At 42.4% G+C, this 27,356-nt stretch overlaps 2 protein-coding genes across 2 annotated transcripts in view; one reads left to right on the forward strand and one right to left on the reverse strand.

The window, feature by feature from the left end:
• The window catches only part of tubgcp4 (tubulin, gamma complex associated protein 4), a 20,901-nt gene extending 13,842 nt beyond the window's left edge, over positions 1-7,059 (forward strand). Inside the window, exons 13-18 of the mRNA XM_053314245.1 lie at positions 879-1,023; positions 1,626-1,803; positions 3,015-3,149; positions 3,945-4,061; positions 4,143-4,282; positions 6,946-7,059. Coding sequence (XP_053170220.1) covers positions 879-1,023; positions 1,626-1,803; positions 3,015-3,149; positions 3,945-4,061; positions 4,143-4,282; positions 6,946-6,952 — 722 coding nt within the window. The 3' untranslated portion in view covers positions 6,953-7,059. The remainder of the gene's footprint in view (positions 1-878; positions 1,024-1,625; positions 1,804-3,014; positions 3,150-3,944; positions 4,062-4,142; positions 4,283-6,945) is intronic.
• A 1,560-nt stretch (positions 7,060-8,619) lies between these two features.
• The window catches only part of tp53bp1 (tumor protein p53 binding protein, 1), a 37,593-nt gene continuing 18,856 nt past the window's right edge, over positions 8,620-27,356 (reverse strand). Inside the window, exons 17-29 of the mRNA XM_053324539.1 lie at positions 26,800-27,079; positions 24,069-24,137; positions 23,792-23,944; positions 21,742-21,959; positions 20,412-20,582; positions 19,365-19,759; positions 18,598-18,789; positions 17,192-17,377; positions 14,165-14,356; positions 13,214-13,308; positions 10,955-11,151; positions 10,013-10,149; positions 8,620-9,057 (exon numbers count right to left, since the gene is read on the reverse strand). Coding sequence (XP_053180514.1) covers positions 8,813-9,057; positions 10,013-10,149; positions 10,955-11,151; positions 13,214-13,308; positions 14,165-14,356; positions 17,192-17,377; positions 18,598-18,789; positions 19,365-19,759; positions 20,412-20,582; positions 21,742-21,959; positions 23,792-23,944; positions 24,069-24,137; positions 26,800-27,079 — 2,530 coding nt within the window. The 3' untranslated portion in view covers positions 8,620-8,812. The remainder of the gene's footprint in view (positions 9,058-10,012; positions 10,150-10,954; positions 11,152-13,213; positions 13,309-14,164; positions 14,357-17,191; positions 17,378-18,597; positions 18,790-19,364; positions 19,760-20,411; positions 20,583-21,741; positions 21,960-23,791; positions 23,945-24,068; positions 24,138-26,799; positions 27,080-27,356) is intronic.

Here is a 27,356-nt window from a genome sequence, read left to right on the forward strand (position 1 = left end):
CTAGTGGTTCTATGATGAAACTGCTTTAAAATCAACATTATTACATTATTAATCTTTGTGTTGTCCTCCTGTCTGTTTTTACTGTTCCTTCTTTCCTCCCTTCCTCCTTTCCTTCCTTCCTTCCTTCCTCCCTCCTCCCTTCTTTCCCTCTTTCCTTCCCTCCTTCCACGCTCCTTCCTTCCTTTATTCCATTCCTTCCTTCCATATTTATTTCCTTCCTTCCTTCCTTCCTCCTTTCCTTCTTTCTTCCTACCTCCTTCTCTCTTTCCTCCTTTCTCTCTTTCCTCCCTTCCTTCTGTCCTCCCTTACTCCTTCCCTCCTTCTTTCCTATGTCCTTCTTTCCTTCCTTCCTCTGTCCTTCTTTCTTTCTCCCTCCCTTCCATCCTTCCTCCTTTCCTCCTTCCTCCCTTCCACCCCTCCTCCCTTCCTTCCTCCTTTCCTTCTTTCTTCCTCCCTTCCTTCCTTCTATCCTTCCTTCTTTCTCCTTCTCTCCTTCCTAGTTTCCTCCCTCCCTCCTACCTTCCTTCTTCACCCCTGCCTTCCTCCTTTCCTTCCTTTTCCTTCCTCCTTCCTCCCTCCCTCCCTCCTTCCCTTCCTTCCTCCCTCCCTTCCATCCTCCTTTCCTCCCTCCCTTCCTTCCTTGACTCGAGGACAACAGGAGGGTTAAAGGCAGGATTCTGAATAATTTATCCAGAAAGAAAAACTTTACATTTCAGTATTTTGTCCTTTATTCTCTATTTGTCTCTACTCTATATAATTTTAAAGCCAAATATCTTCTAACTTGAACCTTTTACATGTTGAATCCTCCTTAAAAACTTCCTATCTCTGTGTTTGACTGATTCACTGCTTAATGGTGATCCTGCTGGTGTTATTTCCAGAGACGACGGGCGCTAGAGACGGAGCCACTCCTCCACAAGACACTTCCCCTCGTGAGATCCCTCCTACCGGCTGGGCGGCTCTCGGACTCACCTACAAAGTTCAATGGCCGCTGCACATCCTCTTCACCCCCGCTGTCCTGGAGAAGTCCGTCTCTCTCTCTCTCTCTCTCTCTCTCCCTTTGTGTGTCTCTCTCTTTCTTTCTCTCTCTCCCTTTGTGTCTCTCTCTCTCTTTCTCTCCTTCTATCTGTCTCTCTCTCTCTTTCTCTCCTTCTCTCTGTCTCTCTCTCTCTTTCTCTCCTTCTCTCTGTGTGTCTCTCTCTCTTTCTCTCTCTCTGTGTGTCTCTCTCTCTCTTTCTCTCTCTCTCTATCTGTGTGTCTCTCTCTCACTTTCTCTCTCTTTCGCTCTCCCTCTCTCTCTCTTTCTCTCTCTTTCTGTGTCTTTCTCTCTCTCTCTCTGTGTGTGTGTCTCTCTCTCACTTTCTCTCTCTTTCTCCCTCCCTCTCTCTCTCCTCTCTCTCTCTCTCTTTCTCTCTCTCTCTCTCTCTCTCTCTCTCTCTCTCTCTCTCTCTCTCTCTCTCTCTCCCTCTCTCTCTCTCTGTCCCTCTCTCTCTCTCTCTCTCTCTCTCTCTCTCTCTCTCTCTTTCTCTCTCACTCTCTCTCTCTCTATTGCAGCTTTTTATTCTTCTATTCATCTCTTTACTAGGATCTGACCTGATTCCTCTCCTCCTGTGTTTTTGTGTTTTCAGGTACAACGTTGTGTTCAGGTACCTGCTGAGCGTTCGGAGAGTGCAGTCACAGCTGCAGCACTGCTGGGCTTTACAGATGCAGAGGAAACACCTGAAGTCCAGCCAGACCGACGCAGTGAAGTGGAGACTACGCAACCACATGGCTTTCCTCATCGACAACCTGCAGTATTACTTACAGGTAAAGAAACAGCACAGGGAAAAGTTTATTAATGTACACTAAGGAGACAGCAGAGTGATATCAGCTCATCTCAACAAGCAGAGAAGTTTCTATGGCAACAAAGAAATCATCTATTATTAACATGTCAGCCTGTGTAATTGTAACTTTCCTTCCTCCCTTTCTTCTTTCTGTCCCTCTTTCCTTCCCTCCATCTTTTCTTCCTGGCTTCTTTTCCTTTCTCCCACCCTTCCTTCCTTCCTTCCTTCCTTCCTTCCTTCCTTCCTTTCTTCCTTCCGTTTTCTTCCGTCTTACCCCCGTCTTCTTTTCCTTCCTCCCTTTCCTTCTTTGCTCTTTCCTTCCCTCCATTCTTTCTTCCTGTCTTCTTTTCCTTCCATCTATATTTCCTTCTTTCCTTCCTTCCTTCCTTCCTTCCCTCTTTCCTTCCATCCATCTTTTGTTCCTGTCTTCCCTTCCTTCCTTCCTTTCTTCCATCCATATTTCCTTCCTTCCTTCCTTCCTTTCTTCCGTTTTTTTCCATCTTTCCCCTGTCTTCTTTTCCTTCCTCCCTTTCTTCCTTCGCTCTTTCCTTCCCTCCTTCCTTCCTTCCTTCCTTCCGTCCTTCTTTCCCTCTTTCCTTCCATCCATATTTCCTTCCTTCCTTCCTTCCTTCCTTCCCTCTTTCCTTCCATCCATCTTTTGTTCCTGTCTTCCCTTCCTTCCTTCCTTTCTTCCTTTCTTCCATCCATATTTCCTTCCTTCCTTCCTTCCTTTCTTCCGTTTTCTTCCATCTTTCCCCCTGTCTTCTTTTCCTTCCTCCCTTTCTTCCTTCGCTCTTTCCTTCCCTCCTTCCCTCCATCCTTTCTTCCTGTCTTCTTTTCCTTCCATCTATATTTCCTTCCTTCCTTCCTTCTTTCTCTCTTTCCTTCCATCCATATTTCCTTTCTTCCTCTGCTCCTTCCTTCCTTCCTTCCTTCCTTCCTTCCTTCCTTCCTTCCATGCATATTTCCTTTCTTCCTCTGCTGCTTCCTTCCTTCCTTCCTTCCTTCCTTCCTTCCTTCCTTCTGTCCTTCCTTCCTTCCTCCTTATGTTAATTTAACTTTATTGTAACTCATCTTTATTATTTTATGATACATATACAGGCTGTCAAGCTGCTGGTAGGAAGTAGGGAACTTTTATTATGAAGGCCTTTCCTTCCTGAAGAACTCGGTTGTTTTCCTGTCGTCTGTCTGCAGGTCGACGTTCTGGAGTCTCAGTTCTCTCAGCTGCTCCAACTCATCAACTCCACCAGAGACTTCGAGAGCATCCGACTGGCTCACGATCACTTCCTCAGCAACCTGCTCGCTCAGTCCTTCATCCTCCTGAAGCCGGTACGAAAACCAGCCAGACAAAGATTAAAGATTGAGACTGTACAAATCAAAACTAATCAAATCAAATGTTTTTATAAAGTGCTGAGCGATCATCAACAGACAAAAATGACAAATCTTATACTGAGTTAAAAGTTCCAAAGTTTGGAGGGGTACAACTAACTTCCTTCCCCTGTCCTTCTTTCCTTCCTTCCTCCCTTCCTCCCTTCCTCTTTTCCTTTCTCACTCCCTCCTACCTTCCTTCCTCCCTTCTTTCCTTTCCTCCCTTCCTTCCTCCCTCCTTATTCATCCCTTCCTCCCTCCCTCCCTCCCTCTTTTCCTTCCGTCTTCCTTCCTCCCTCCTTTCCTTCCTTCCTTCCTTCCTTCCCTCCTTTCCTCCCTTCCTTCCTTCCTTCCTTCCCTCCTTTCCTTCCTTCCTTCCTCCCTCCCTCCTTTCCTTAAGTCTTCCTTCCTTCCTCCCTCCTTTCCTTCCTTCCTTCTCCCTTAGTTCCTCCCTTCCTTTCCTTCTGTCTTCCTTCCTTCCTTCCCTTCTTCCTCCCTTCCTTTCCTCCCTTCCTTCCTTCTCCCTTCCTTCCTTCCTTGACTCGAGGACAACAGGAGCTGCAGTAGAGTAGTACTTCCTCTCTCAACCAGTAGAAGATGTTGTGAACAGCTGACTATGCATTAAAAAAAAAAATACCATCATATACCGTGAAACCGCTTTTATTTTGAAAAATACCGTGATATACATTTTTGATCATACCGCCCAGCAGCACTATTACACATACATCAGCTTTAACTAAATGCTCGTCCTCTCAGGTCTTCCACTGTCTGAACGAGATCCTGGAGCTGTGTCTGAACTTCTGCTCGCTGGTCAGTCAGAGCGTAGCGACGCTGGACGACCGAGGAACCGCTCAGCTGGACCTCCTGGTTAAGGTGGAGTAACCGTTCTCTCCTTTAAATGTTATATTATAGAAGTTTTTTTTTTTAATACTAAAGTCTGTGTTACATTTTCAGGGCTTCAGGCGTCAGTCCTCGTTACTGTTTAAAATCCTGTCGAGCGTCAGAAACCATCAGATCAACTCGGATCTGGCTCAGCTGTTACTGAGACTGGACTACAACAAGTATTACACTCAGGCAGGAGGAACGCTGGGCAGGTAGGACGCAGCTCCTCAGCCTCTCTGATGGTTTCTGATATCTGATTAGTTTGTTACGTCTGATGATTTAAATCAGAGGTTTTAAAAGTCTTGAGTCTGTGAGCCTCCCTTTAGATAAAGATATCTACTAGTTTACTTTATTTCACTCAATTCCTGGATTATTATTATATTATTTAAACCCTTAGATCAGGAGGGTCAAACTGATCTCATGTGGGCCGGATTATTAAAAAGAGGGAAGGAAGGAAGGAAGGAAGGAAGGAAGGAAGGAAGGAAGCATAGGTCAAGGAAGGAAGAAAGAAAGAAAGAAAGGAAAGATGGAAGGAAGGTAAAGAAGACAGGAAAGAAAGAAAGATGAAGTGAAGGAAAGAGGGAAAGAAGGAAGAAAGGGAGGAAAGAAGGAAGGAAAAGAAGACAGGATGGAAAGAAGTTAGGATGGAGCAGAAGAAGGAAGGATGGAAAGATGGAAGGAAAGAAAAGAAGATGGGAACGATGGAGGGAAGTAAAGAGAGAAAGGAAGGAAAAGAAGACTGGGGAAAGAAGGAAGGAAGGAAGGAAGGAGGAAAGAAAGAAGGAAGGAAAAAAAGACAGGATGGAAAGAAGTTAGGAAAGAGCGGAGGATGGAGTTTCTAGACTTGCCAAGCATAACACACAGGGCATCAGGATTCTACAAATTCTTTATTGGTCAAACGAGAGATCTATGTAATAACTTAAAACTAGTATGGGAAAAAGACTTGCAATGTAAATTTAGTGAGGAGGAATGGTCAAAAATTTTGTCAAATACAGGTAAGGGCATACGGGAGGCCAGGGGAAAGTTTATTCAATATAAATTAATACACAGATTTTATTTCACACCCTCTAAACTACACAGAATGGGCATATTGGCCAATAATTTATGTTGGAAATGTCAAACAGAATCAGGAACATTGGTACATGCACTTTGGGAATGTAACCTAATAAAACCATTTTGGGAAAGAATCCTAGAACATATGGAGAAGGGGATGAATATGACGATACCAAAATCTCCTAGGCTATGCCTTTTAGGGGACCACTCAGAGCTACCACAAGCATCAAAGTATGTCCTCACTGTGATAAAGGTGGGGGCTGTAACAGCTACTAGATTGATTTTGAGGCTGTGGAAGAGTACCTCCCCCCCAGAATTTAGACAATGGTTGCAGCTTATGGCAGAGATAGTATCCTATGAAGACATGCTGGCAAGAGTTAATAATGAAAATGAGAACCTTAGGGAGTCATGGGGCTACTTTGCCTATGGTATTTTGGGGATGTTGTGAGGAATAGAAAGGTTACTATGGTGGCTAGGTCTATTTATCGTTTATGTATGTGCGCATTTATATATGATGTATGTATATTCTTTTTCTGGCTTCTTGGATTGATACTTGAGTTAAAAAAGGACATATCACTGTACACTACCATGCTGTCTGTTATATGCTGTTGTTTGTTATTATATGTTTTTCTATAAATGAAAATCAAATAAAGAGTTGAATTATAAAAAAAAAATAGGAAAGAGCGGAGGAAGGAAGGATGGAAAGATGGAAGGAAAGAAAAGAAGATGAGAAGAAAGGGAGGGAGGAAAGAAGGAAGGAAAAGAAAACATAAAGGAAGGAAAGATGGAGGGAATGAGGCAGGGAAAGAAGGAAGGAAAAGAAGACAGGGAGGATATATGGAAGGAAGGATGGAAATATGGAAGGAAAGAAAAGAAGATGGGAAAGATGGAGGGAAGTAAAGAGAGAAAGGAAGGAAAAGAAGACATAAAGGAAGGAAGGAAAAAGACAGGATGGAAAGAAGTTAGGAAAGAGCGGAGGAAGGAAGGATGGAAAGATGGAAGGAAAGAAAAGAAGATGGGAAGAAAGGGAGGGAGGAAAGAAGGAAGGAAAAGAAGACATGAAGGAAGGAAAGATGGAGGGAAGGAAAGAGGGAAAAAAAGAAAGGAAAAGAAGACAAAGGAAGGAAAGATGGAGGGAATGAGGCAGGGAAAGAAGGAAGAAAGGGAGGGAGAAGGGAAGGAAAGAAGGAAGGAAAAGGAGACATAAAGGAAGGAAAGATGGAAGGAAAGAAAGCGGGAAAGAAGGAAGAAAGGGAGGAAAGAAGGAAGGAAAAGAAGACAGGATGGAAAGAAGTTAGGATGGAGCAGAAGAAGGAAGGATGGAAAGATGGAAGGAAAGAAAGGAAGACAGGAAAGATGGAAGGAAGGAAGGAAGGAAGGAAAAGAAGACAGGAAGGAAAGGATGGATGAAATGACGCAGGGAAAGAAGGAAGAAAGGGAGGAAGGAGAAGAAGACAAAGGAAGGAAAGATGGGGGGAAGGAAGGAAAGAGGGGAAAAAAGAAAGGAAAAGAAGACAGGAAGCAAAGTGGGCTGGATTGGACCCCTCAGCAGACCGATTCTGGCCCACGGGCCTCATGTTTCACCTCCCTCCTCTAGACACTATAATGATGTTTGACAGACTTCAGACTGTAATAAATACTGAAGTCATTTATTAGTTTCTAACTTCTATCTCATCTCCTTTTATTATTAATATGATATTTATTCACTTCCTGAAACCATTTGATCACCTAACAGGCCTAAGGAGACAACTAATGACATTTAATAATTAATTAATAATTAAAATATGTCGTACAGTTAAACTAAAATCTTCTTTCTTTGCAGCGTTTGAGTCGAACAGGAAGGATCCAGGTGTGAAGATGAATCCGTCTACGCTGAACCCCCGACTCTCCCGTCTGGTCTCATCCTTCACCTTTTTTTTTTGGTATTAAAACACCGATAACTGCAGCATGTGTGTCTTAAATGATCCTTTTTAAAGGGCGAGTTCAGTCAAATTACAGGAACAGATTTACTCAGTTACCTCCAGCGATGTCGAGTCAAGCAGATAGTTTTAGGTTTTATGTCTATTACATGAGATACAGTTTACATTTTACTAAAGCAGAAAAGGCTTTAATGGGATTATTTCTTTAATAGAAATGAGTTTAACTAACAACTAAATAGGTAAATTATCCACTTTGTAAATTAAACTCAGAACAGGAGGAAAGCTGCTTCATAAAACTGGATTTCCTGAAAGTCTCCAAATATTGAAATAACTCTGATATAACTAGTAATGTTCATTAAACATCTCTCATTGTTTCTGCTAAGTGACAGGAAATGATTTAAAGCTAAAAGTCACATTTTATAAGTGTCAAATTTAGTGAAACTGTCCTTTTTCTGCTGTCAAACTTTTGACCCATTGAGATTCTTAACTCCAGCTAGAAGAGACATTTTCTACTAAATTTATGACATAAACAGTAATCTGAAAACATTAATATTTCCTCTGTAGAAATTAGTTTAGTTATTCCTTTAAGAGATAACTTTACAATCTCCAATACTGAAATAATCCTGATAAAACTAGTAATTCTGCTTTATGAACCAACCTTCTGGAAATGATTTAAAGCTAAAAATCACTTTTTATAAGTGTCAAATTTGGTGTAACTGCCCTTTTCCTGCTATAAGATAAAGACGAATTTTGACCCATTTCCTCAAATTAGAAGTCTTAATTCCTAATCCCAAACCAGGAAGTGACTTTTCTTCGTAATTTCTGACATAAAAAAATAATCTGAATATTTCCTCAGTAGGCTTTTTCTAAACGAATCTCAGAAAAGGAGAATTTTGTTCTTTCTGTGAAGAAACCTGCTTCATAAAAACTGGGAATAATTTGGGAATAACTGATAATTTTGCCTGGCTGGGATATTCCTACTTTACTTTTACCAACTAATATTGAATTTTGAGGATGATGAAGGAACCTATTTCCCTTTATTGAGATTAAAGGTAAAAATAAAACCTAAACTAATCTGTCTGACTCGATACACCTGGGCTTAATTGGAGGGAAATATAATATTCTGTAATCTGGCTGACTGACACTTTAACTATAACTCCTTCTCCTTGTAAATAACTGTAAATATTAAAACATTGCTTGTATCATTCTGTGTAAGAGAAAAAAAATAAAGTCAAAAAGCCGTTAAAATGAAACAAGGGTCACAATTTATTATCCCATTAAAAACAGACAGGATAAAGTTATATATATACAGCATGGTAACCCATGGCAACAGGCATGCAACAGAACTAATGCTGAACATATATGGAGCTTTTCCACTACACAGTTCCAGCACGGCTCGACTCGACTCGACAAGGTACGACCTCCTCAACGTGGGCGGGGTCGTCATAGCAACAAACACATAAACAATGGAGGACATGGAGGCGATGGTGTACTTGCTGCTGTATGAGGCTTTCTGTCACACACAAAGCAAAGAGAAGAGAAACCGAATCGCTGTAACGCTGTTGTTGATATTTAAAAATGGCGGCTTTGATTCTTGTGTGGGACGTAGCGTTCATGACTCTTCCAGCGACGACTCTTCTGACCAATCAGCGGCTGGCCGGCAGTCGAGCGGAGTCGAGCTGGAACTGTGTAGTGCAAAAGCTCCATTAATATAGTCGAAGGCATTTTTTCTTTTTCTTTTTTTTTTTTTTTTGCACATGAGGAGTCGGATTATGAGGAAGTGGATGAGGAGGAGGATGTAGTAGTGGTGGTGGTGGTGGTGTTGATGATGGAGGAGGAGTAGTCATGGCGATACTGAGGCTTGCTGTGGAAACCCAGACGTTCTCCGCAGATGAGACTCTGGATGAGCCACTCGGCAGAAACCAGCGGGACTTCCTGCGACGTCACGTTCTTCTCTACCAATGGTGGACAGGCATGGTCTGTCACCACAACGTCGTATTTACCGGCAGGAATGTCTGCGGCAGGACGAAGAGGAGGAAGGAGAAGAAGAAGAAAGGAATGAACAGTTAGCAGAGGTTAAAGTACTGATTTAACTCCTTTACTCAAACACATTTCAGAGCCTGTGCTTTCTTACTTTTACTTAACCTTCCTGTTGTCATCGAGTCAAGGAAGGAAGGGAGGAAGGAAGGATGGAAAAGAGGGAGGGAGGAAAGGAGGGAGGGAGGGAGGATGGAAAAGAGGGAGGAAGGAAAGGAGGGAGGAAAGGAGGGAGGGAGGGAGGAAGGGAGGGAGGGAGGAAGGAAGGAAGGAAGGAAGGAAGGAAGGAAGGAAGGAAGAAAGAAAAAGAGGGAAGGAAGGAAAGGAGGGAGGGAAGGAGAAAGAAGGAAGGAAAAGAGGGAGGAAGGAAAGGAGGAAGGAAGGAAGAAAGAAAGAAAAAGAGGAAAGGAAGGAAAGAAGAAAGGAAAGGAGGAAGGAAGGAAGGAAGGAAAGGAGGGAGGAAGGAAGGAAAAGAGGGAGGGAGGAAGGAAAGGAGGGAGGAAGGAAGGAAGAAAGAAAGAAAAAGAGGGAAGGAAGGAAAGGAGGGAAGGAAGGAATGAAGGAAGGAAGAAAAGAATCATGTCCCTGAGTCAAGGAAGGAAAGGAGGGAGGGAGGAAGGAAAGGAGGAAGGAAGGAAAGGAGAAAGAAGGAAGGAAAGAAGGGAGGAAGGAAGGAAAGGAGGGAGGAATGAAGGAAGGAGGGAAGGAAGGAAGAAAAGGAGGGAAGAAAGAGATTAAACTCGACATGTTTATTTCATCAGTAAAGTTGGCATGTCATGTTGAATGTCATCTCGACGGTGTGTTTTCTTATTTGGACGTCATGTCTTCTTTTTATAAAGCCACCGAGGTTGAAAGTAACGAGTACCCTTCCCTCCTCTGACAGTCAGTCTCAAAGATAAAGTGAGATGTAATATTATAATATTGAGTTTGTACCCGAGCCGTCTTTGTCTGTGTGGAACTGTCGGACGGCCGAGCCTCCTCCCATAGCGATCAGCTGAGTCCACAGATCCACCGGCTTCTCAAACACCAGCAGGATCCGCAAGGCTTTGAATGGACTGCAGCGAGGATGCCTGAACAAAAAAATAAAAAACATTATAACAGAGAGTCCAGAGTTTAGACATCGATGCTAGAAACGGCTTTTTATCATTTATAGTTTATGTAAGATTTTAGACATTTTATATATTTCCTTAAGATCAAGATCAGAGTTGTATCGATGGAACACTTGTTTAACCCTCCTGTTGTCATTGAGTCAAGACAGGAAGAAGTATGAAGGGAGGGAGGAAGGAAAGGAGGAAGAAGGAAGGAAAGGAGGGAGGAAGGAAGGGAAAAATGGAAGGAAGGAAAGGAAGAAGGAAGGAAAGGAGGGAAAGAGGGAAGGAAGAAAGAAAGGAGGGAGGAAGGAAGAAGGAAGAGAAAGAGGGAGGAAGGAAGGAAAGGAGAGAAAGAGGGGAGGAGGGAGGAAGGAAGGAAGGAAAGGAGGGAAGAAGGAAGGAAAGAGGGAGGAAGGAAGGAAGGACAGACAGACAGACTCCTTTCAGTCTGTCCTTCCTTCTGTCTGTCCTTCCTACCTTTCTTCCTTCCATCCTTCCTACCTTCCTTCCTGATGTCCTTCCTCCCTTTAATCCTTCTGTTCTTCTTTCCTCCCTTTCTTCCCTTCTTATTTCCTTCCTTCCTTCCTTCCCTCCCTCCATCTTTTTAATGATCCGGCCCACATGAGATCAAATAGGCCCTTGAATGAAAATGAGTTTGACTCCTCTGCTCTAGATTTACTTTCAGATAAACACATGAGGCTCAAAATCTGATTCCACCTTAAAAAACAACCCATCAAGTGACGCCTTAAATGCCCTGAGAATAAAAGTTGGATGTTGCTCTCACCACTCTATGATGGCGTCGTTGGGCCCGACGCCGGCCGGCAGCAGGTAGTTCCTGTAGTTCAGCAGCTTGTTGTCTCTGCAGCAGTCTCGTACCCAGATGTGAGAGACGCACGGAACGCCGCTCGCCAGGCACAGCAGGTACTTCCTGGTGCGGCAGTGCTGGTCAGCGATGAGCAGGCTCTGATAGGCCGCTTTACACTGGAAACAGGGAAACCCGCCAAAATAAAAGCACAGATAAGAACGCTGAGTACAAACCTGCTTTATTCCTCTTATTCATACTGTTACTGTTATTTTTATCTCCTATAATTCATATTGCTTCTTTATTTACTTTATTTATTGTTCTTTATTGATGCTTTTTCTATTTTTATATCTCATTATTTTATCTTATAATCAATCATGTTGGATAAATGCATTCAAATTAGGGCTGTCAGCGTTAACGCGTTAATCACGATTAGATTAATGCAATCCATAACGCGTTATTTTTTTAATCGCATTTTAATGTTGCAAGCCTTTTTGTCCCTTCTACTCACCCGTAGACGGCTCCTCTAGCTGTAGCGCTATGCTTTGAAGTGGCCTCCTGCAGTAAACCTACCGCGCTGATGGAAAGTAAGAGAGCTACTGGACTTTTGAACGGCTTGTTTAACTTTAAAACACTTCCAGACGCTTCAGTTGACAAGTCAAAAGTAAAATGCAACCTGTGTCAAACGGAGTTTAACTACCACCGGAGTACGTGGAGTTTGAGTTAGCACCTCCACGCTAAACACCCAGGTGCAGCCAAGCCAGCCTCAGCTCCACCAAAGGACCATTTTGGAGTGTGGGAGTCGCAGCAGAGCCGTGATTGATTCCCAGTTAAGACACTCTGGTAAGAAATGCTTTACATTATGGGCTTAAAACTGCCTTCAAATGTCAAATAACAGGATTTTAAACATGCAATTCAAAACGCGATGAATCACGATTAACTATGGAAATTATGCGATTAATCTCGATTTTAAAAATTAATCGTTTGACAGCCCTAATTCAAATGTTAAACAAAATGCAGGCAGAGATGTCTGAATAATGGAAATAAAGTTTGATCCCAAATAAAATCTGGAATAATAAAATGATCAAAGTAAAGTAAGTCGACATTCACTCATATTATTTATTAATTTACAAAAAAATAGTCTATAAAAATCTATAAATCTATAAAAAAGGATCTACTCAGTTTCCAGGTGGAGATATCCAAAATATATACAAAATAATTTTAAAATAATTTATGGAAATGTTTAAAATGTGCAAATAACTAGTATAATAAATAATAAAAAATAATAATTAACATCTCATTTTCCACTCATCTGTTTAAAAGGTTAACATTTCATTATTTCTGACATTTCATTGATCAATCGAGGAGGGAAAAAACCAGCAGATGTATCAATACTGAAAACAATTATTCATCACAGACTTAAATATATTATTGGGCATTAATCCAGATGTTTGCATTTATTAATCTTTTAAATCACTACTGAAAACTCATTTCTACAGACGAGCTTTTATGTGATGTCATCTGCTTGTTTGTTCATTTTGTCTCTTTATCAATCTGATTTTTACTTTGTCTTGTTTATTTTATATATTTTTACATTCTCATGATCTCCAACTGTATTCCTATTGTCCTCTACTCTCATCTTGTCAGTCTTGTTACCTCTCTCTATGTTGATTTCCGCATATAATTTTAATAATTTAATTTTTTAATTATTTTGTATATATTTTGGATTTTTTACGAATTGTATCTCAAAAAATGTTTTATATGTATGAATCTCCTGGTCGACTGTTTAAGGATTAACAATGTCATTATTTTCCCACAGGCATTTCTGAGTAGATCCTTTTTTATAGCTTGGAGCTTTATTTTTTTTTTGTAAATTAATAAATAATATGAGTGAATGTCGACTTTACTTTACTTTGATCATGTTTATTATTCCAGATTTTATGGGGGATCAAACTTTATTTCTATTATTCAGACATCTATGCCTGCATTTTGTTTAACATTTGATGCATTTAATCAACTTTTTTCTTTTTTTTTTAAAATTGTAATGCTTTTGCTTGCCTTGACTGTCAAAGCACTTTGTGAACTTTTTGAAAGGTGCTATATAAATAAAGTTATTATTATTATTATTATTATTATTATTATTATTATTATTAGTAGTAGTAGTAGTAGTAGTAGTAGTAGTAGTAGTAGTAGTAGTAGTAGTATTATTATTAAAAGTTAGAAGCTTTGTATATCTCTTACTTGTTCTTCATTGAAGTCGGGCAGGACGAAGCCTCCGCCTGCCTGCAGCTGAGACTCTGTGTAAGCTTTGTTATACGGTCCCGTCTGCACATAATCTGTAATAAGAAGACAGAGATATTTAACACAGGGGGTCAAACATGAGGCCCGAGGGCCAGAACCGGCCCGCTGAGGGGTCTAATCCGGCCCAGTTTCCTTCCTGTGTTCTTTTCCTTCCTGTCCTTCCTACCTTCCTTCTTTCCTTTCTTCCATCTGTCCTTCCGACCTTCCTTTTTTTGTTCCTTCTTTCCTTCCTTCCGTCTGTCCTTCCTACCTTCCTTCCTTCCTACCTTCTTTCCTTCCTTCCTTCCTTCCATCTGTCCTTCCTACCTTCCTTCCGTCTGTCCTTCCTACCTTCCTTTTTTCCCTCCTTCTGTCTGTCCTTCCTACCTTCCTTCCTTCCGTCTGTCCTTCCTACCTTCCTTTTTTCCTTCCATCTGTCCTTCCTACCTTCCTTTTTTCCTTTCTTCGTTCCTTCTTTTCTTTCTTCCTTCCATCTATCCTTCCTTCTTTCCTTCCATCTGTCCTTCCTACCTTCCGTCTGTCCTTCCTACCTTCCTTTTTTCCTTCTTTTCTTCCGTCTGTCCTTCCTACCTTCCTTTTTTCCTTTCTTCCTTCTTTCCTTCCGTCTGTCCTTTCTACCTTCCTTTCTTCCTTCCGTCTGTCCTTCCTTCCTTTCTAATGTCCTTCCTCCCTTTAATCCTCCCTTTCTTCCGTCTGTCCTTCCTACCTTCTTTTTTCCTTTCTTCCGTCTGTCCTTCCTTCCTTCCTTCCCTCCATCTTTTTAATGATCCGGCCCACATGAGATCAAATAGGTCTGTATGTGGCCCTTGAATGAACATGACTCCTCTGATTTAACATAATTAAAAAGGAAACTGCTGAGCACGTCTTCCTCCTCCTCCTCCTCTTCCTCACCGTCCTCGTCGTCGCTGCCGCTGAGCCGGTTGGTCAGCCGGTCGATCTCGGACGAGGCCGTCAGCATGAAGGCGAATCCCATGAAGAGAGTCGTGTTCTGGGGCAGCGGGCCGTGGGTCTCCGGCAGGTCACATGACTGAGCGGGGAGATCTGTGCCGCTGCCGGAGGTGTTGCAGACGCCGACCCGCTGACCTGCAGACGATAAGAACATATAAAGTAGAACATTTATACTTTTAAATTAAAGGATCAGTTCATCCAAATAAATAAAAGAACATTTTCTCACTAACATGTAGAGGAGAACGGAGTTGGTCGTCACACTTTTTACTTTCCTTTGAATTCCTTATGAGCTGTATACTGACTATATTCTCTTTTAATTTGAAATGAAAGCTTAAAGTGTCAGATAGTAGGAATAAAGTGGTCTTACTCTCCTTCAGCTGATTCTATGCAAAAGATATGAGCAGTTAAATTTGTCTTGTACACTCACACACTATGTGGTTTGTTTGTTGTCCCTGTGTTATTTTAATGGGGGGAAATAAAAAATGCAGATAATCTTAACACATCTTCTGCATCAAGAGAACATACACAGGAAAAATAATTTCTATAAACATTTTTTTTTAATCCTTATATAACAATATTGTGCAGTTTGACCTTTAATCTGGAGGAGTCTGGCCTTTGTTTGTCTTCCTGACAAAGTTCCGGCTCATTTTTCAATCAATCAATCAATCTTTATTTGTATAGCGCCAAATCAAGTTATCTCAAGGCACTTTACACATAGAGCAGGTTCTAAACCGAACTCTTCAGGTTTTAACTTTAAAGAGACCCAACATTCCCACATGAGCAACAGTGGCAAGAAAAAACTCCCTTTTAACAGGAAGAACCCTCAGAACCAGACTCAAATACCCCTTTTCAACCGAGCTGGAGCTGGACCTGGTGCGGGTTCAGAGCCAGAGCTTGACTAAGCACCGGTTCTTTGCTTTTCCACCGCCAAAGCTCCAGCCCGGAGCCTCAGAACGGGAGCCAGAGCAAGCACCAACTCTTTGCTGGTCTAAAGCAAGAACGGATTACGTCAGCGGACTGGGGGCGGGGTTTATTAGCCGGCTAGCGGGGCTAACGTTCATTAGCTGACTAGCGTGGCATGAGGGTTAAAGATTTGTTGATTAAAAGTACTATTATCATCTATTTTTTGCCAGAGCTGTCGTACAACAGGCATTTATTAAAATAAACACTTACCTGATGGCTTTTACTCTGCTGCTACACACACAGATCTTTAGATGTGCTGTGTGCGGGTGTCTCGCGAGATCACGCGGTATTTCAGTGATCGCGCGAGATTTCGACGATGTTTACAGCATTAGCAGTTAGCCGCAGAATAAAAGCCATCAGGTAAGTGTTATTTTAATAAACTCTTGGTGTACTTACAAACTTTCCAATGCATCGATTTATGAGTAAAGACCCTATTAGTACTACTGTAGAAGTTTGATAACAATCCAGACATTATTAGTGGGGTCATTTACCAGATACACTGGTGGTCCCGTTAGCACCTGTACATGGCGCATATGACCCGAACCATCACTTTAATAATGTTGCAGCATAGCTAAGATAAAAACCTACCTTATTATCACTCTCTCTTCATACTCTTTAATAATAATAATAATAATAATAATTGCTTTTGTGGTTTATTACCACTCAATACCAATATTACTCTGGTAAATAATGTCACAACTATTGTACTACATATTATATTATTGTAATTATAGTTTTTTGTTTTTGTACTTAGTATTTATTGTTCTCTATTCTTTTTGCTGCTCTTATATTATATTTTAATGTCCACTTCGCTGCTGTAATAATGCAAATTTCCCCATTGTGGGATTAATAAAGGAATATCTTATCATATTTTATTATAAACTCATTGTGTAAAAGAAGAGAAAACACTAAATCTTCACATGAGAAACACTAAACGACCTCTCACCTCAGTGTAAAGCAGTTTACTCCACAAATTACCTCTGAAGTAACATCTTACCTAAAATCTGAACATTTCAGTATCAAATCTTTTTAACAGCACCCTCTAGAGAGACCTGCTGAATGTGACAACCAACCTCGTTCTCCCCTGGTCGTATTTAGCTGTGCAGATTAACTACAGCTTTAAATCTGTGAGGCTAGAAAGTTAAAAGCAAAAGTGAGTGAAATGTTATTTTTTTATTATTTTGAGTGAACGATCGAACACAAACCAGCTGATCTGATCTGAACTGAATCCCAAAGCAAAACAAGCACCCGTGATTTTACAGAAACACTTCAATCCCCCCAAATCTTCCCTCCACCTGTGAACCAACAGGCGACAGACATTAGGTGACATTAATTACCGGTGGGACTCGACAGCAGCAGCAGCAGCAAACAGCAGCAGAGGACGAACACCGAAGACACGGAGCTCAGTTTGTCAAAAAGTTATGAAAAAAAAATGACACCTTATAATGACAATGATTACGTCATCAGGTCTGTAGGGTTTATATCAGTGCATTAAGACAGAATACAAGACTGATTTCATTAAAAGGAAACTTCATATATTCAAAGTAGCATGAACAATAATGTTTAACGCTCATTTTAAATAGCTTGAAATGTGCTATTAGAGCTCAAAGTGAGTACAGACACTGAAGACTAATTAAAATGTTAATTATTTAATATTAACGTGCATTTAAAACAGTGTGTGTGTAACTATTAAAACTGCTTTAATTACATAAAAGCTTCATTAGGAACAATAAAAGAACTTCTCCAAAAAAGCTTAACTTCCTGTTTAAAATGAGGTAGAGTCCGCCCCCCCTCCACCTCCGCCCCCCCCCCCCCCCTTGCCCGTTACATAAAAGCTTCATTAAGAACCAAAAAAAATTAAAAGAATAAAATCACAACAAGAAATTCTCCAAAAAAGCTTAACTTCCTGTTTAAAATGAGGTAGAGTCCGCCATGCAACCCGGCCCCCCTCCTCCCCCCTCCCCCCGTTATGATTCAGTCATGGTTTTGGGGGGCTCGTTTCCGTACCGGCTCTGGCTCCCGCCCCCCTGCGTCCCCTCTTGGATGGCGTCCTCTCCTCCTCGGAGGCGATCAGCTTCCTCTTGCCGGACGGTCCGGGGGTCCGCGGGCTGTTGGAGCCGGAGGAGCCGCGGTTGGGCGTGTTCTGCTCCGCGGGGGGGCCTCGACGCCGCCTCTTCCCCTCCACCAGGTTATCTATAACAAAGATGATGATGAGGATGATGATGATGAAGATGAGGAGGAGGATGATGATGATGGAGCCACATCTGAGAACAGCCTGGCTTTTGATTAATAATTTATTAGTTTATCGTCTTTTAATTTTATTCAATTGTTTTTTATGTTTGAATTTTCTTCTTTTTAAAAAAAAATGTATTTATTTATTCATTTTTGTCTACTTTATTTTATCTTCTTATTATCCTATTATTTATCTTCTTTTCAATTTTATTTGTCCATTTCTTTCGTCTTTTAATTTAGTTTTAGTCCAGTTTTTATTAAACGACTTCTTCTATTTCACTTTTCTGTTGTCTTTTTAATCTATTTTTGTTTTACTCTGTTTTAATAAACCTTTTTATCTTATTCTCTCTTATTTTAATTAAAAAATATTTTCCTATTTAACTATTTACTTATTTTTATTTAATTATGAATTAATTATTTTATTGATTTATTTTTCTCCTCGATAAATTGACACTTATTTTTGGTCGTTTCCTGTCAAGATTAAAGATTTCCTTTATTTGTCATTTTTTATATATATATTCATATATATAAAAAACTAGATTCCCCTAAATAACCAATGATAGCCATTCAACTGTCGTATTTTAATGTAAAAAATACCGAAAACTTACATCTGAACATTCATATTTTACTATTTCCTGACTTTTTTGTGTCGTTTCATGTCAAGATTTCCTTTATTTGTCATTTCTTAAATACATAAAAAATGACTTTACATTTCCCCTGAACAACTAATGATAACCGAATATCTGTTCAGTCTTATTTTAAAGCAAAAAAATGCATCAAATTTACTGGTTTCAGCTTCTTATATGACCAAAAAACACATCTGGACAATCATATTTGACTATTTTCTGACCTTTTATAGACTAAACTATGTTTTATGCTCATTTCCTGTCAAGATTTCCTTTATTTGTCATTTCTTATTGCACTTGCATACATAAAAAAAATGAGATTACTGTCATACGAATAGAAGACTATAACTTATTTTATGGTTAGCCAAATACCATGTATCCCATTTAGTACTTTCACAATAAAAGCACTTTCCATTTTTCCTTAATTCAGCTCTGTCCTGTCTACTACAAAATAAAAGCAGAAGCTCTAAAAAACAAAAAGTTACTACTACTCCTCATCCTCTCGATTCAGCCAGATATATTGTGTGTGTGTGTCTTATTGTGGCGGGGTCTTACCCAGGCTGATGTCGGAGGCCTTGGCCAGCGGAGTTAAGGGTTCGTAAGGTCCGAGGCTGTGCTGCTCCCTCAGCTTGTTGCCCTGCTCCAGAGACAGGATGACGGCCGTCCTGTTGTGCCACTGACGCTGACCGTCCTTCTCCACGCTGTAGAACAGATCCTGGCCCTCCGTCTTATGACCCTTAATAACACCTGAACACACACACATTTAATATACATCTCTCTCTCTCTCTCTCTACCTCTCTCTCTCTACCTCTCTCTACCTCTCTCTCTCTCTCTCTCCCTACTTCTCTCTCTCTCCCTACTTCTACCTCTCTCTCTCTCTACTCTCTCTCTCTTTCTCTCCCCCTATCTCTCTCTCTCTCTCTTCCTTTCCTCCTCCAACTTCTTGTTTGTTCTTTCTCTTCTTCCTCCTTTTTCTAAGTGGATAAAATATTTATGTTCCTTTATTTCCCTACTACTCCAACTTGTTGTTCTGCCTCTTTCTTTCTTTCTTTCTTTCTTTCGAGGTGGATAAAATATTTAATATTTATCATTCTTTTTTGGTTACACCATTTGACATTTTCAGTAAACTCAGCATCGTCTGACGCAGGCTGGAAACTCTGCACTTTTATTTACAGTTAAAACAATTCGCCGTGTGTTTCAGCTTCTGTCAAACTAACGGAACTGCAGTGGCTTCCTGTCTAAGCTTTTCAAAATAAAACCTTTGTTATTGAGCGCTATCTCATTATTATTAAAAATCGTTTCCCCGAGTTACGCTCGCTCACCTATGCTGAAGTACTCGTCCTCCAGCAGAGCCGTGACCTCCGTCTCCAGAGGAATGGGATCACACAGCAGGATATCTTTCCCCATCACCTCGCACTCGTAGCCGTCGTCGAACCGCAGGCGGAACCGCCCCTCGCCGGCGTCCTTGATGATGCGTCCCGAGTAGAAATACCCGTTGGACGACCACTTGGCGACGACCCGCAGCCCCACGAAGCTGCTGCCGGCCGAGCTGGCCTCCTCGGGGGAAGAGCGCAGGGAGTCGGAGTGGCCGTGGAGCTCGGCGTCCGTGGGGCTGACGGGGAGGCGCGGCGGCAGCATGCGGGCGAAGTGCTCGTCGTCTGAGGAGGAGTGAGGGTGGCCGTGAACGCTGAGGCGGTGCAGCGAGCCGGGACCTCCCCTTTTAGAGAGAGAGTGGGTTCAGACAGCGGGCCAACATAAGGAGAACATTTACTGTCACATAACTAGAACGGAGAATGCTTAAATCTGCAATCAGACTTGTTTGGCTTAGAAATATAGAAATATAGATATGTACTCAAAAAATATGATAAAACAGTTTAATAGTGATAATGATTTATTTTAATTGTATGTTTCTATGATCTTTGTTTCCACTTCTTTCCACCCTGGGTATAAAATGCTCTATATGAATAAAGCTGCCTTGTCTTGTCTAAAAGTTATATTTCTGGAAGTTATTATTGATAAAATATATAAAACATGTTTTTGGTTTTTGGATTGAAGGTTGAAATAAAAATGAAATAAAGACTTTAAGGATAATAATGATGTTCCTGTCGGGTTTTGGGACGTTCACAGGTATCTTTCAGCATCATATTATACTTTAAAAGAGAAAAGGAGTAAAAACATTAATTGATTTATAGAGAAAAAAAAGCAATCAGTAGATAAAGCTTCACTGAAACTACTCATTAGTTGCAGTTCTTGGAGAGTTAAATGCAGGAATATTAGTGAAAAGAGGAAAAAGTAAAGTGTTATGAGCGATCCTGCAGGTAGTGTGGGGGGGATGGTGGGGGATGGTGGGGGGCTCTGGCAAGACTCACCTGGACGGGGAGGAGCGGGATGGGGGTCGCCCCCTTCTAGCCCTTCCTCTGGGACTCAGTGGGACGAAAGCCCGGGACCCGAAGGTGCCGTAAGCACTGTCCATCGTGACCACTGACCCTGCCCTGTGGCCCCTGTGGCCCCTCTGTTGGTGCCCGCCTCCCCTCCTGGGACTGCAGACACACAGAGGGGGCGAACGGAGCCAGTCAGGTTGCGTAGGCGCTGATCTGGAGCCACTCGTACCCTTTTTACACCAAGCTGTAGCTGGAGCTGGTGCTGGTTCGGAGCCAGAGCCTGACTAAGCACCGGTTCTTTGCTTTTCCACCGCCAAAGCTCCAGCCCTGAGCCTCAGAACGGGAGCCAGAGCGAGCACCAACTCTTTGCTGGTCTAAAGCAAGAACCGGTTTCGTCAGCGGCCTGGGGGCGGGGCTAACGTTTATTAGCCGGCTAGCGGGGCTAATGTTTATTAGCCGGCTAGCGGGGCTAATGTTTATTAGCTGGCTAGCGGGGCTAACGTTTATTAGCCGGCTAGCGGGGCTAATGTTTATTAGCCGGCTAGCAGGGCTAATGTTTATTAGCTGGCTAGCGGGGCTAACGTTTATTAGCCGGCTAGCGGGGCTAATGTTTATTAGCCGGCTAGCAGGGCTAATGTTTATTAGCTGGCTAGCGGGGCTAACGTTTATTAGCCGGCTAGCGGGGCTAATGTTTATTAGCTGGCTAGCGGGGCTAACTGTCATTTACTGAGGGTTAAACATTTGTTGATTAAAAGTACTACTTTTTTTATCATTTTTTTTTACAATTTTTTGCCAGAGCCTTCTTCTTCTTCTTCTTCTTCTTCTTCTTCTTCACATCTTTCTTCTTCTTCTTCTTCTTCACCACATCCTTCTTCTTCACATCTTTCTTCTTCTTCTTCTTCTTCACATCCTCCTTCTCCTCCTTCTTCTTCCAAAGGCGCGCACTGGCTACGTTATACAGTGACGTAATCACGTGGCTCCTTGCCGGTGGAAAAGCAACAGGTTCTTAAGAGGTGCTTGGGTTAGCACTGGCTCCAGCTCGGTGGAAAAGGGTATTAAGCTTTCCCCCCTCCCTCACTGAACGGAGGCGGAGGGGGGTGTAGTGGCTCCAGATCTGTGCCTGAGGAGGAACCTGCACCTGAAGCAGGCAGGGATCAGTGAATCACTGAGAGATTAGAGTGTTAGAAAGTCAAAGAAGTAAGAAGACAGTGAAGGAAAAGACACAGGATTGAGCATGCAGCTAGCACAGACGGATAAAGCAGAGATCGGACCGACGGGACGCAGGAGGAGGAACACCGAGACCGAGCGGCGGCCGCACCTGATGGATTTGGCTCCTCGGCTGAGCGGCATGATGAAGTCCGGCCGGGTGAGACCGCTGCTGCTGGTTCCTCCCGAGCTGTGGTGATGGCTGGAGGCTTTGGACGACAGAGAGCTGATGTCACCGAGGTCACCCGAGGTCATGGAGCTGCTGCCGGTGCGACACGGAGAGATGTCGCCGTCCAACACCTGGCAGTCCACCACCGGCTCCTCGTTCTCCTGAGAGCATCAAAAACAGGAAGTATGGACTGTAAATTTACAACTTGATGCCAAACTGTGGATACAAATGTTAAAGGTCCACAAAAAATGTTTTCAATGAGTCAAATGTCTGTTTCATTTTAACATAAATTCAAATAAATACTTATATATAAATTTAAATTGTCTATTTTCAGTGACCTTTCTTTTGAACTTGGAACATGCCATTACGATTCAAGTCGAGTCTTAAAGTCTTTTCTTCCCTTCTATTATTGACCGATAAACCAACTGGTCAGCCTATCAGCGCATTGTTGCCATGGAGACCAAAATACACACGGTGAAGGACTGGAGTCGCACATCCATACCAGCGATATAAAACGGATAATTCCAACATTTAATAATAATAATAATAATAATAATAATAATAATAATATTTAGTTTATTTTAAGATTTTTCTTTTTTTAAGATTAGACCAGGGTCCGCAGATAGCTGTCCCGTGGTCCGGATGCAGACCGGAATCCACCGTTTGAGGATCCCTGCTGTAGATCATATTGTGCAAAGATTTAGCTTCATCCCTCACTCCTTACGTGGAAGCTCCTGGCTCCGAATGGAAAAGATGGCGCTGAACATAAGCAGCATCTCTGGGCTTCAAACCAGCTCCAGTAAAAAAACCAGCAGGTGATTTTAACACCTCGCTACTAAACTCAGACGGTGCTGCTGCCATGCCAGGAGATTCTATGTAGGAGCTGTAGTTTCTTTTTAAGCTCACAAAGTGTCGTTATTGTTATTTATGTAGAATTACAAAAGGCTGCAGCACATGGATGGCCTCGCATGTTTTATTTTCAAGGGGTCTTTCGGAGGATGGAGGATGGAGGAGGAGGAGGGGGAGGGAGTTTGGTGCAAGAGTTCACAGAGCTGCATTAATCCAACTTGTTTAAAAAAAAAAAATGATATATGATTGTTAGAAATATGTTTGTTCACAAGTCTCTCCTCCTCGTGTATGTGCATGACTGTGTTGTGCTATCAAGGAAGAAGTAGAAGTTCATATTGTTTTCCAAAATGTATAGTGTGCAAGCTTTCTTCTTTATTAAAAGTTGAACTATGACGTTTCATGCAAATAATAAGAATAAATTCAAATCATCACTTGTGCATTTAGGTAAAGACGGGAGGTAGATAATGATTTAAATATAACTAAAGTCAAATTATAACCTTAGAAAATAGCACAACAGCCAGTTAATCTACCTATTACACTTCACTTCCCTGAATAAATGATACATAACTGTAATTTAATAGTTTAATGTAGGTATTAATGTCTTTATTTATAACATTTAAAGGTTATTTTTATCTGTTATTTGGGTTGTTTTCATGCAAATAAGAATAAATTAAAATGATCACTGGTGCATTGAGGTAAAGAGAGGAGGTAGATAATGATGGTCCGTCCACTCTAAAGGGCCTGATTCACTAAGACTTAGTTTGCGTGTATTTTGCAGGTTTACTAAAGGTCTGCGTGTGTAAAAACGTGTGCAAACTTGACATCACCTGCAAAAAAATATGCAAGCTTACGAGGCAACACTGAGGTTTGCATCTTTCAAATGTGCTAAAAGATAATAAGCATTATCCATTAAGTACGTTTACCTTAATGAATATGTAATATGAGACGTTTTAACACCAGTGTGCAAAATACAAGGAGAAGAAAACTGCTTCTATAAATAATAAGTTTGAAGGGCAGGTATTAACCGGCTGTTACCATGGAGACAAGGAGACGGAGGCACAATGACAGAACACACAGAGATCAGATGTTTTGTCTCCAAACTGATCTCACACGTCAAGTAAATATGAAATAAATGTGCCGTTACCTCGGTAACCTTGCGGTCCACCTCTTTCCCGTCCTCATAATAAACGTCTGTGATGATTCGCGTGACGGTGGTCCGGACTTCCTGGATGGTGCGTACGTGTCTGCGATGGGCGGGGCCGGCGGCTCTTCTAAAGGACGGAGACTCTGGTTCACCCTTTATTTAAAAACGAAGAGGAAGAGGAAGAAGATGATGAAGAGAGTCAACTTGGATATTATTCCTACACAGACAGAAGCTGTAAATTCTCCTTCTTTTTTAAAAACACCTGAATGCGTCGTACCCTGCCGGCTGGGGAGCGAAACCCCGGAGCGTCGAAGCTGGTCTGCTGGGAGACAGTCCGCTGACGGAGCTGAGACACAGAGGACACATGAGCCTCTAAAACGCTACGACTAGTAAATCACTTTAAACGTTACTTTATAATAAATATAGTAACACAAACGTAAAAGTAATACAGGAAAACATCACACAGAAAACTTTCCAGACTTTTAAAAACTCACAGATTAAAAAGACTGTCTCTGTTTCTTTTTGTCTTATTGAAATATTTCGATAATTTTCTTTACTTTAATTCTAACTTTTTTCCCAATACTTATTTAATTTTTTTCTTTATATTATAGATCTTAACCCTTTCATGCATGAAGTATTAAAAGGTGTGTTTAACCCTCCTGTTGTGCTCCCGGGTCAAATTGACCCATCTGTTTTGACTTTTCCTTTCTTCCTTCTTTCCTCCTTTCCTTCCTTCCCTTCTTCCCGCCTTCCCTTCCTTCCTTCCTCCCTTCCTTCCTTCCCTCCTCCTTTCCTTCCTTCCCTTCTTCCCTCCTTCCCTTCCTCCCTTCCTTCCTTCCCTCCTTCCTCCCTCCTTTCCTTCCTCCCTTCCTTCCTCCCTTCCTCCTTTCCTTCCTTCCTTCCTTCCCTCCTTTCCTTCCTTCCCTCCTTTCCTTCCTTCCTTCTTTCCTCCTTTCCTTCCTTTCCTTCTTTCCTTCCTTCCTTCCTCCCGTCCTCCTTTCCTTCCTTCCTTCCTTCCTTCCCTCCTTCTTTCCTCCTTTCCTTCCTTCCCTTCTTTCCCTCCTCCTTTCCTTCCTTCCTTCCTCCCTCCTTTCCTTCCTTCCTTCTTCCTTCCTTTCTTCCTTCTTTCTTCCATCTCCCTTTCTTCCTTCCCTCCTTCCTCCCTCCCTCCCTCCTTTCCTTCCTTCTTCCTCCCTTCCTTGACTCGAACACAACAGGAGGGTTAAGTGTGTTTAATTTCTCTTTAGGAATGATACAACTTGCTGTGTTACACTCCATATTTCCTTTTTTTTTTGTCAAATGACGTTGGTGGGATAACTGTAGACCTGTTTTTATGTTTTTACCGGTTTGTTGCAGTTGCACATGTTTGCCTTTAATATTACCACCTTGTACTCTTACAAATTTAAGTAGTGAACTCATCAAATTACACAAACCAACTGATTTAACCCTTTATAGGACACTCTCTGAAAGGAAGGGAGGAAGGAAGGAAGGAAGGAAGGACGGAGGAAAGAAGGAAGGACGGAGGAAAGAAGGAAGGAAAGGAGGAAGGAAGGGAAGCAAGGGAGGAAGAAGGAAGGAAGGAAAGGAAGGAGGTAGGAAGGAAAGGGAGGAAGAAGGAAGGAAAGGAAGGAGGGAGGAAGAAGGAAAAAAAGGAGGGAGGAAGGGAGAAGGAAGGAAAGGAAGGAAGAAGAAAGGGGGATGGAGGAAGGCAAGAAGGAAGGGAGGAGAGAAGGAGGGAGGGAGGAAGAACAGATGGAAATAAGGAAAGGACGGAGGAAGGAAAGAAGGAAGGGAGGAGAGAAGGAGGAAGGGAGGAAGAACAGATGGAAGTAAGGAAAAGAAGGAAGGATGGAGGAAATAAGGAACGAGGGAGGGAGAAAGGAAAAGAGGAAGGGAAGAAAGAAGGCAGGGACGAAGGAAAAGAAGGAAGGAAGGAAAGAAGGAAGGAAGGAAGGAAGGAAGGAAGGGAAGCAAGGGAGGAAGAAGGAAGGAAGGAAAGGAAGGAGGTAGGAAGGAAAGGGAGGAAGAAGGAAGGAAAGGAAGGAGGGAGGAAGAAGGAAAAAAAGGAGGGAGGAAGGGAGAAGGAAGGAAAGGAAGGAAGAAGAAAGGGGGATGAAGGAAGGCAAGAAGGAAGGGAGGAGAGAAGGAGGGAGGGAGGAAGAACAGATGGAAATAAGGAAAAGAAGGAAGGATGGAGGAAATAAGGAACGAGGGAGGGAGAAAGGAAAAGAGGAAGGGAAGAAAGAAGGCAGGGAGGAAGGAAAAGAAGGAAGGAAGGAAAGAAGGAAGGAAGGAAGGAAAGAAGGATATTTTGGGATATTTACAGAAGTTACCAAATATAATTATTTGCCCAATAAAGGGTTAAAACTAAAAAAGTTACTTACTGCAGATGAAGTGGTAGTTTATGGGATGATGCACTAGTGTCTACTGTGGTGGCTGAAGTGCAACTATGCCAGTCATTTTAACCTTCCTGTCGTCCTCCCGGGTCAAATTGACCCTGTCTGTTTTGACTGTTCCTTCTTTCCTTCCTTCCTCCTTTCCTTCCTTCTTCCCTCCCTCCCTCCTTCTCTTTCCCTCCTTTCCTTCCTTCTTTCCTCCCTCCCTCCCTCCCTCATTCCTTCCTTCCTCCCTTCTGTCCTTCTTCCCTCCCTCCCTCCTTCCTTCTTCCCTTCCGTCCTTCTTCCCTCCCTCCCTCCTTCTTCCCTTCCTTCCCACCTTCCTTCCCTTCCTCCCTCCTTCCCTTCTGTCCTTCTTCCCTCCCTCCCTCCTTCCTCCCTCCCTTCCTTCCTTCTTTCTTCCCTCCCTGCACCTCTCTTTCCCTCCTTTCCTTCCTTCCCTCCCTCCTTTTCTTCCTTCTTCCTCCCTTCCTAACTTCCTTCCTTGACTCGAGGACAACAGGAGGGTTAAAAGGAAAACATATTAAATAGTTGTTGTTCAGCTTCTTCTTCTAGTGTTGCATTAAAAGTAAATCATCAGTAATGAAATCGATCTGATCTGAGATGACGGACCTTGTTGGACGGACTGGAGGTGACGGTGTTGTCGTTGGTCTGCTGGGTCGCCGCCCTCTGCCTGCCGTCCGTCCTGTTGGGGGCGGCGGGGGCTTCGGGCGGTCCTCTCCTCTCCTCGGACGGCTCTGTGACAGACGATGACGGATCCTTGGCGTTCTCCTGCTGCGGCGTCGCCTGCTGCTGCTGCTGCTGCGAAGGCTCCGATTGGCTGTTGGGGAGGCTGTTGAAACCCAGCGATGACGTGTGAGGGCTTTTCTGCGGAGAGGCGAACAGCTCGCTCCTGCACAGATGTTTAAAAACAGAAGATACAGATGTTGTGATGCTGCAAGTAAACGACAAGTATAATCCAATATCAGATAACAGGAAGGAAGGAAGGAATGAATGAATGAAGGAAGGAAAGAGGGAAGGAAGGAAGGGATGAGGGAAGGAAGGGAAGATGAAAGGAAGGAAGGAAGGAAGGAAGGGAAGATGGAAGGAATGAGGGAAGGAAGGGAAAATGAAAGGAAGGAAGGAAGGAAGGAAGGAAGGAATGTGGGAAGGAAAGAAGGATGAAGGAA

Source organism: Scomber japonicus, chromosome 1 (assembly GCF_027409825.1).
Source record: "Scomber japonicus isolate fScoJap1 chromosome 1, fScoJap1.pri, whole genome shotgun sequence".
Classification (NCBI taxonomy): Eukaryota; Metazoa; Chordata; class Actinopteri; order Scombriformes; family Scombridae; genus Scomber; species Scomber japonicus.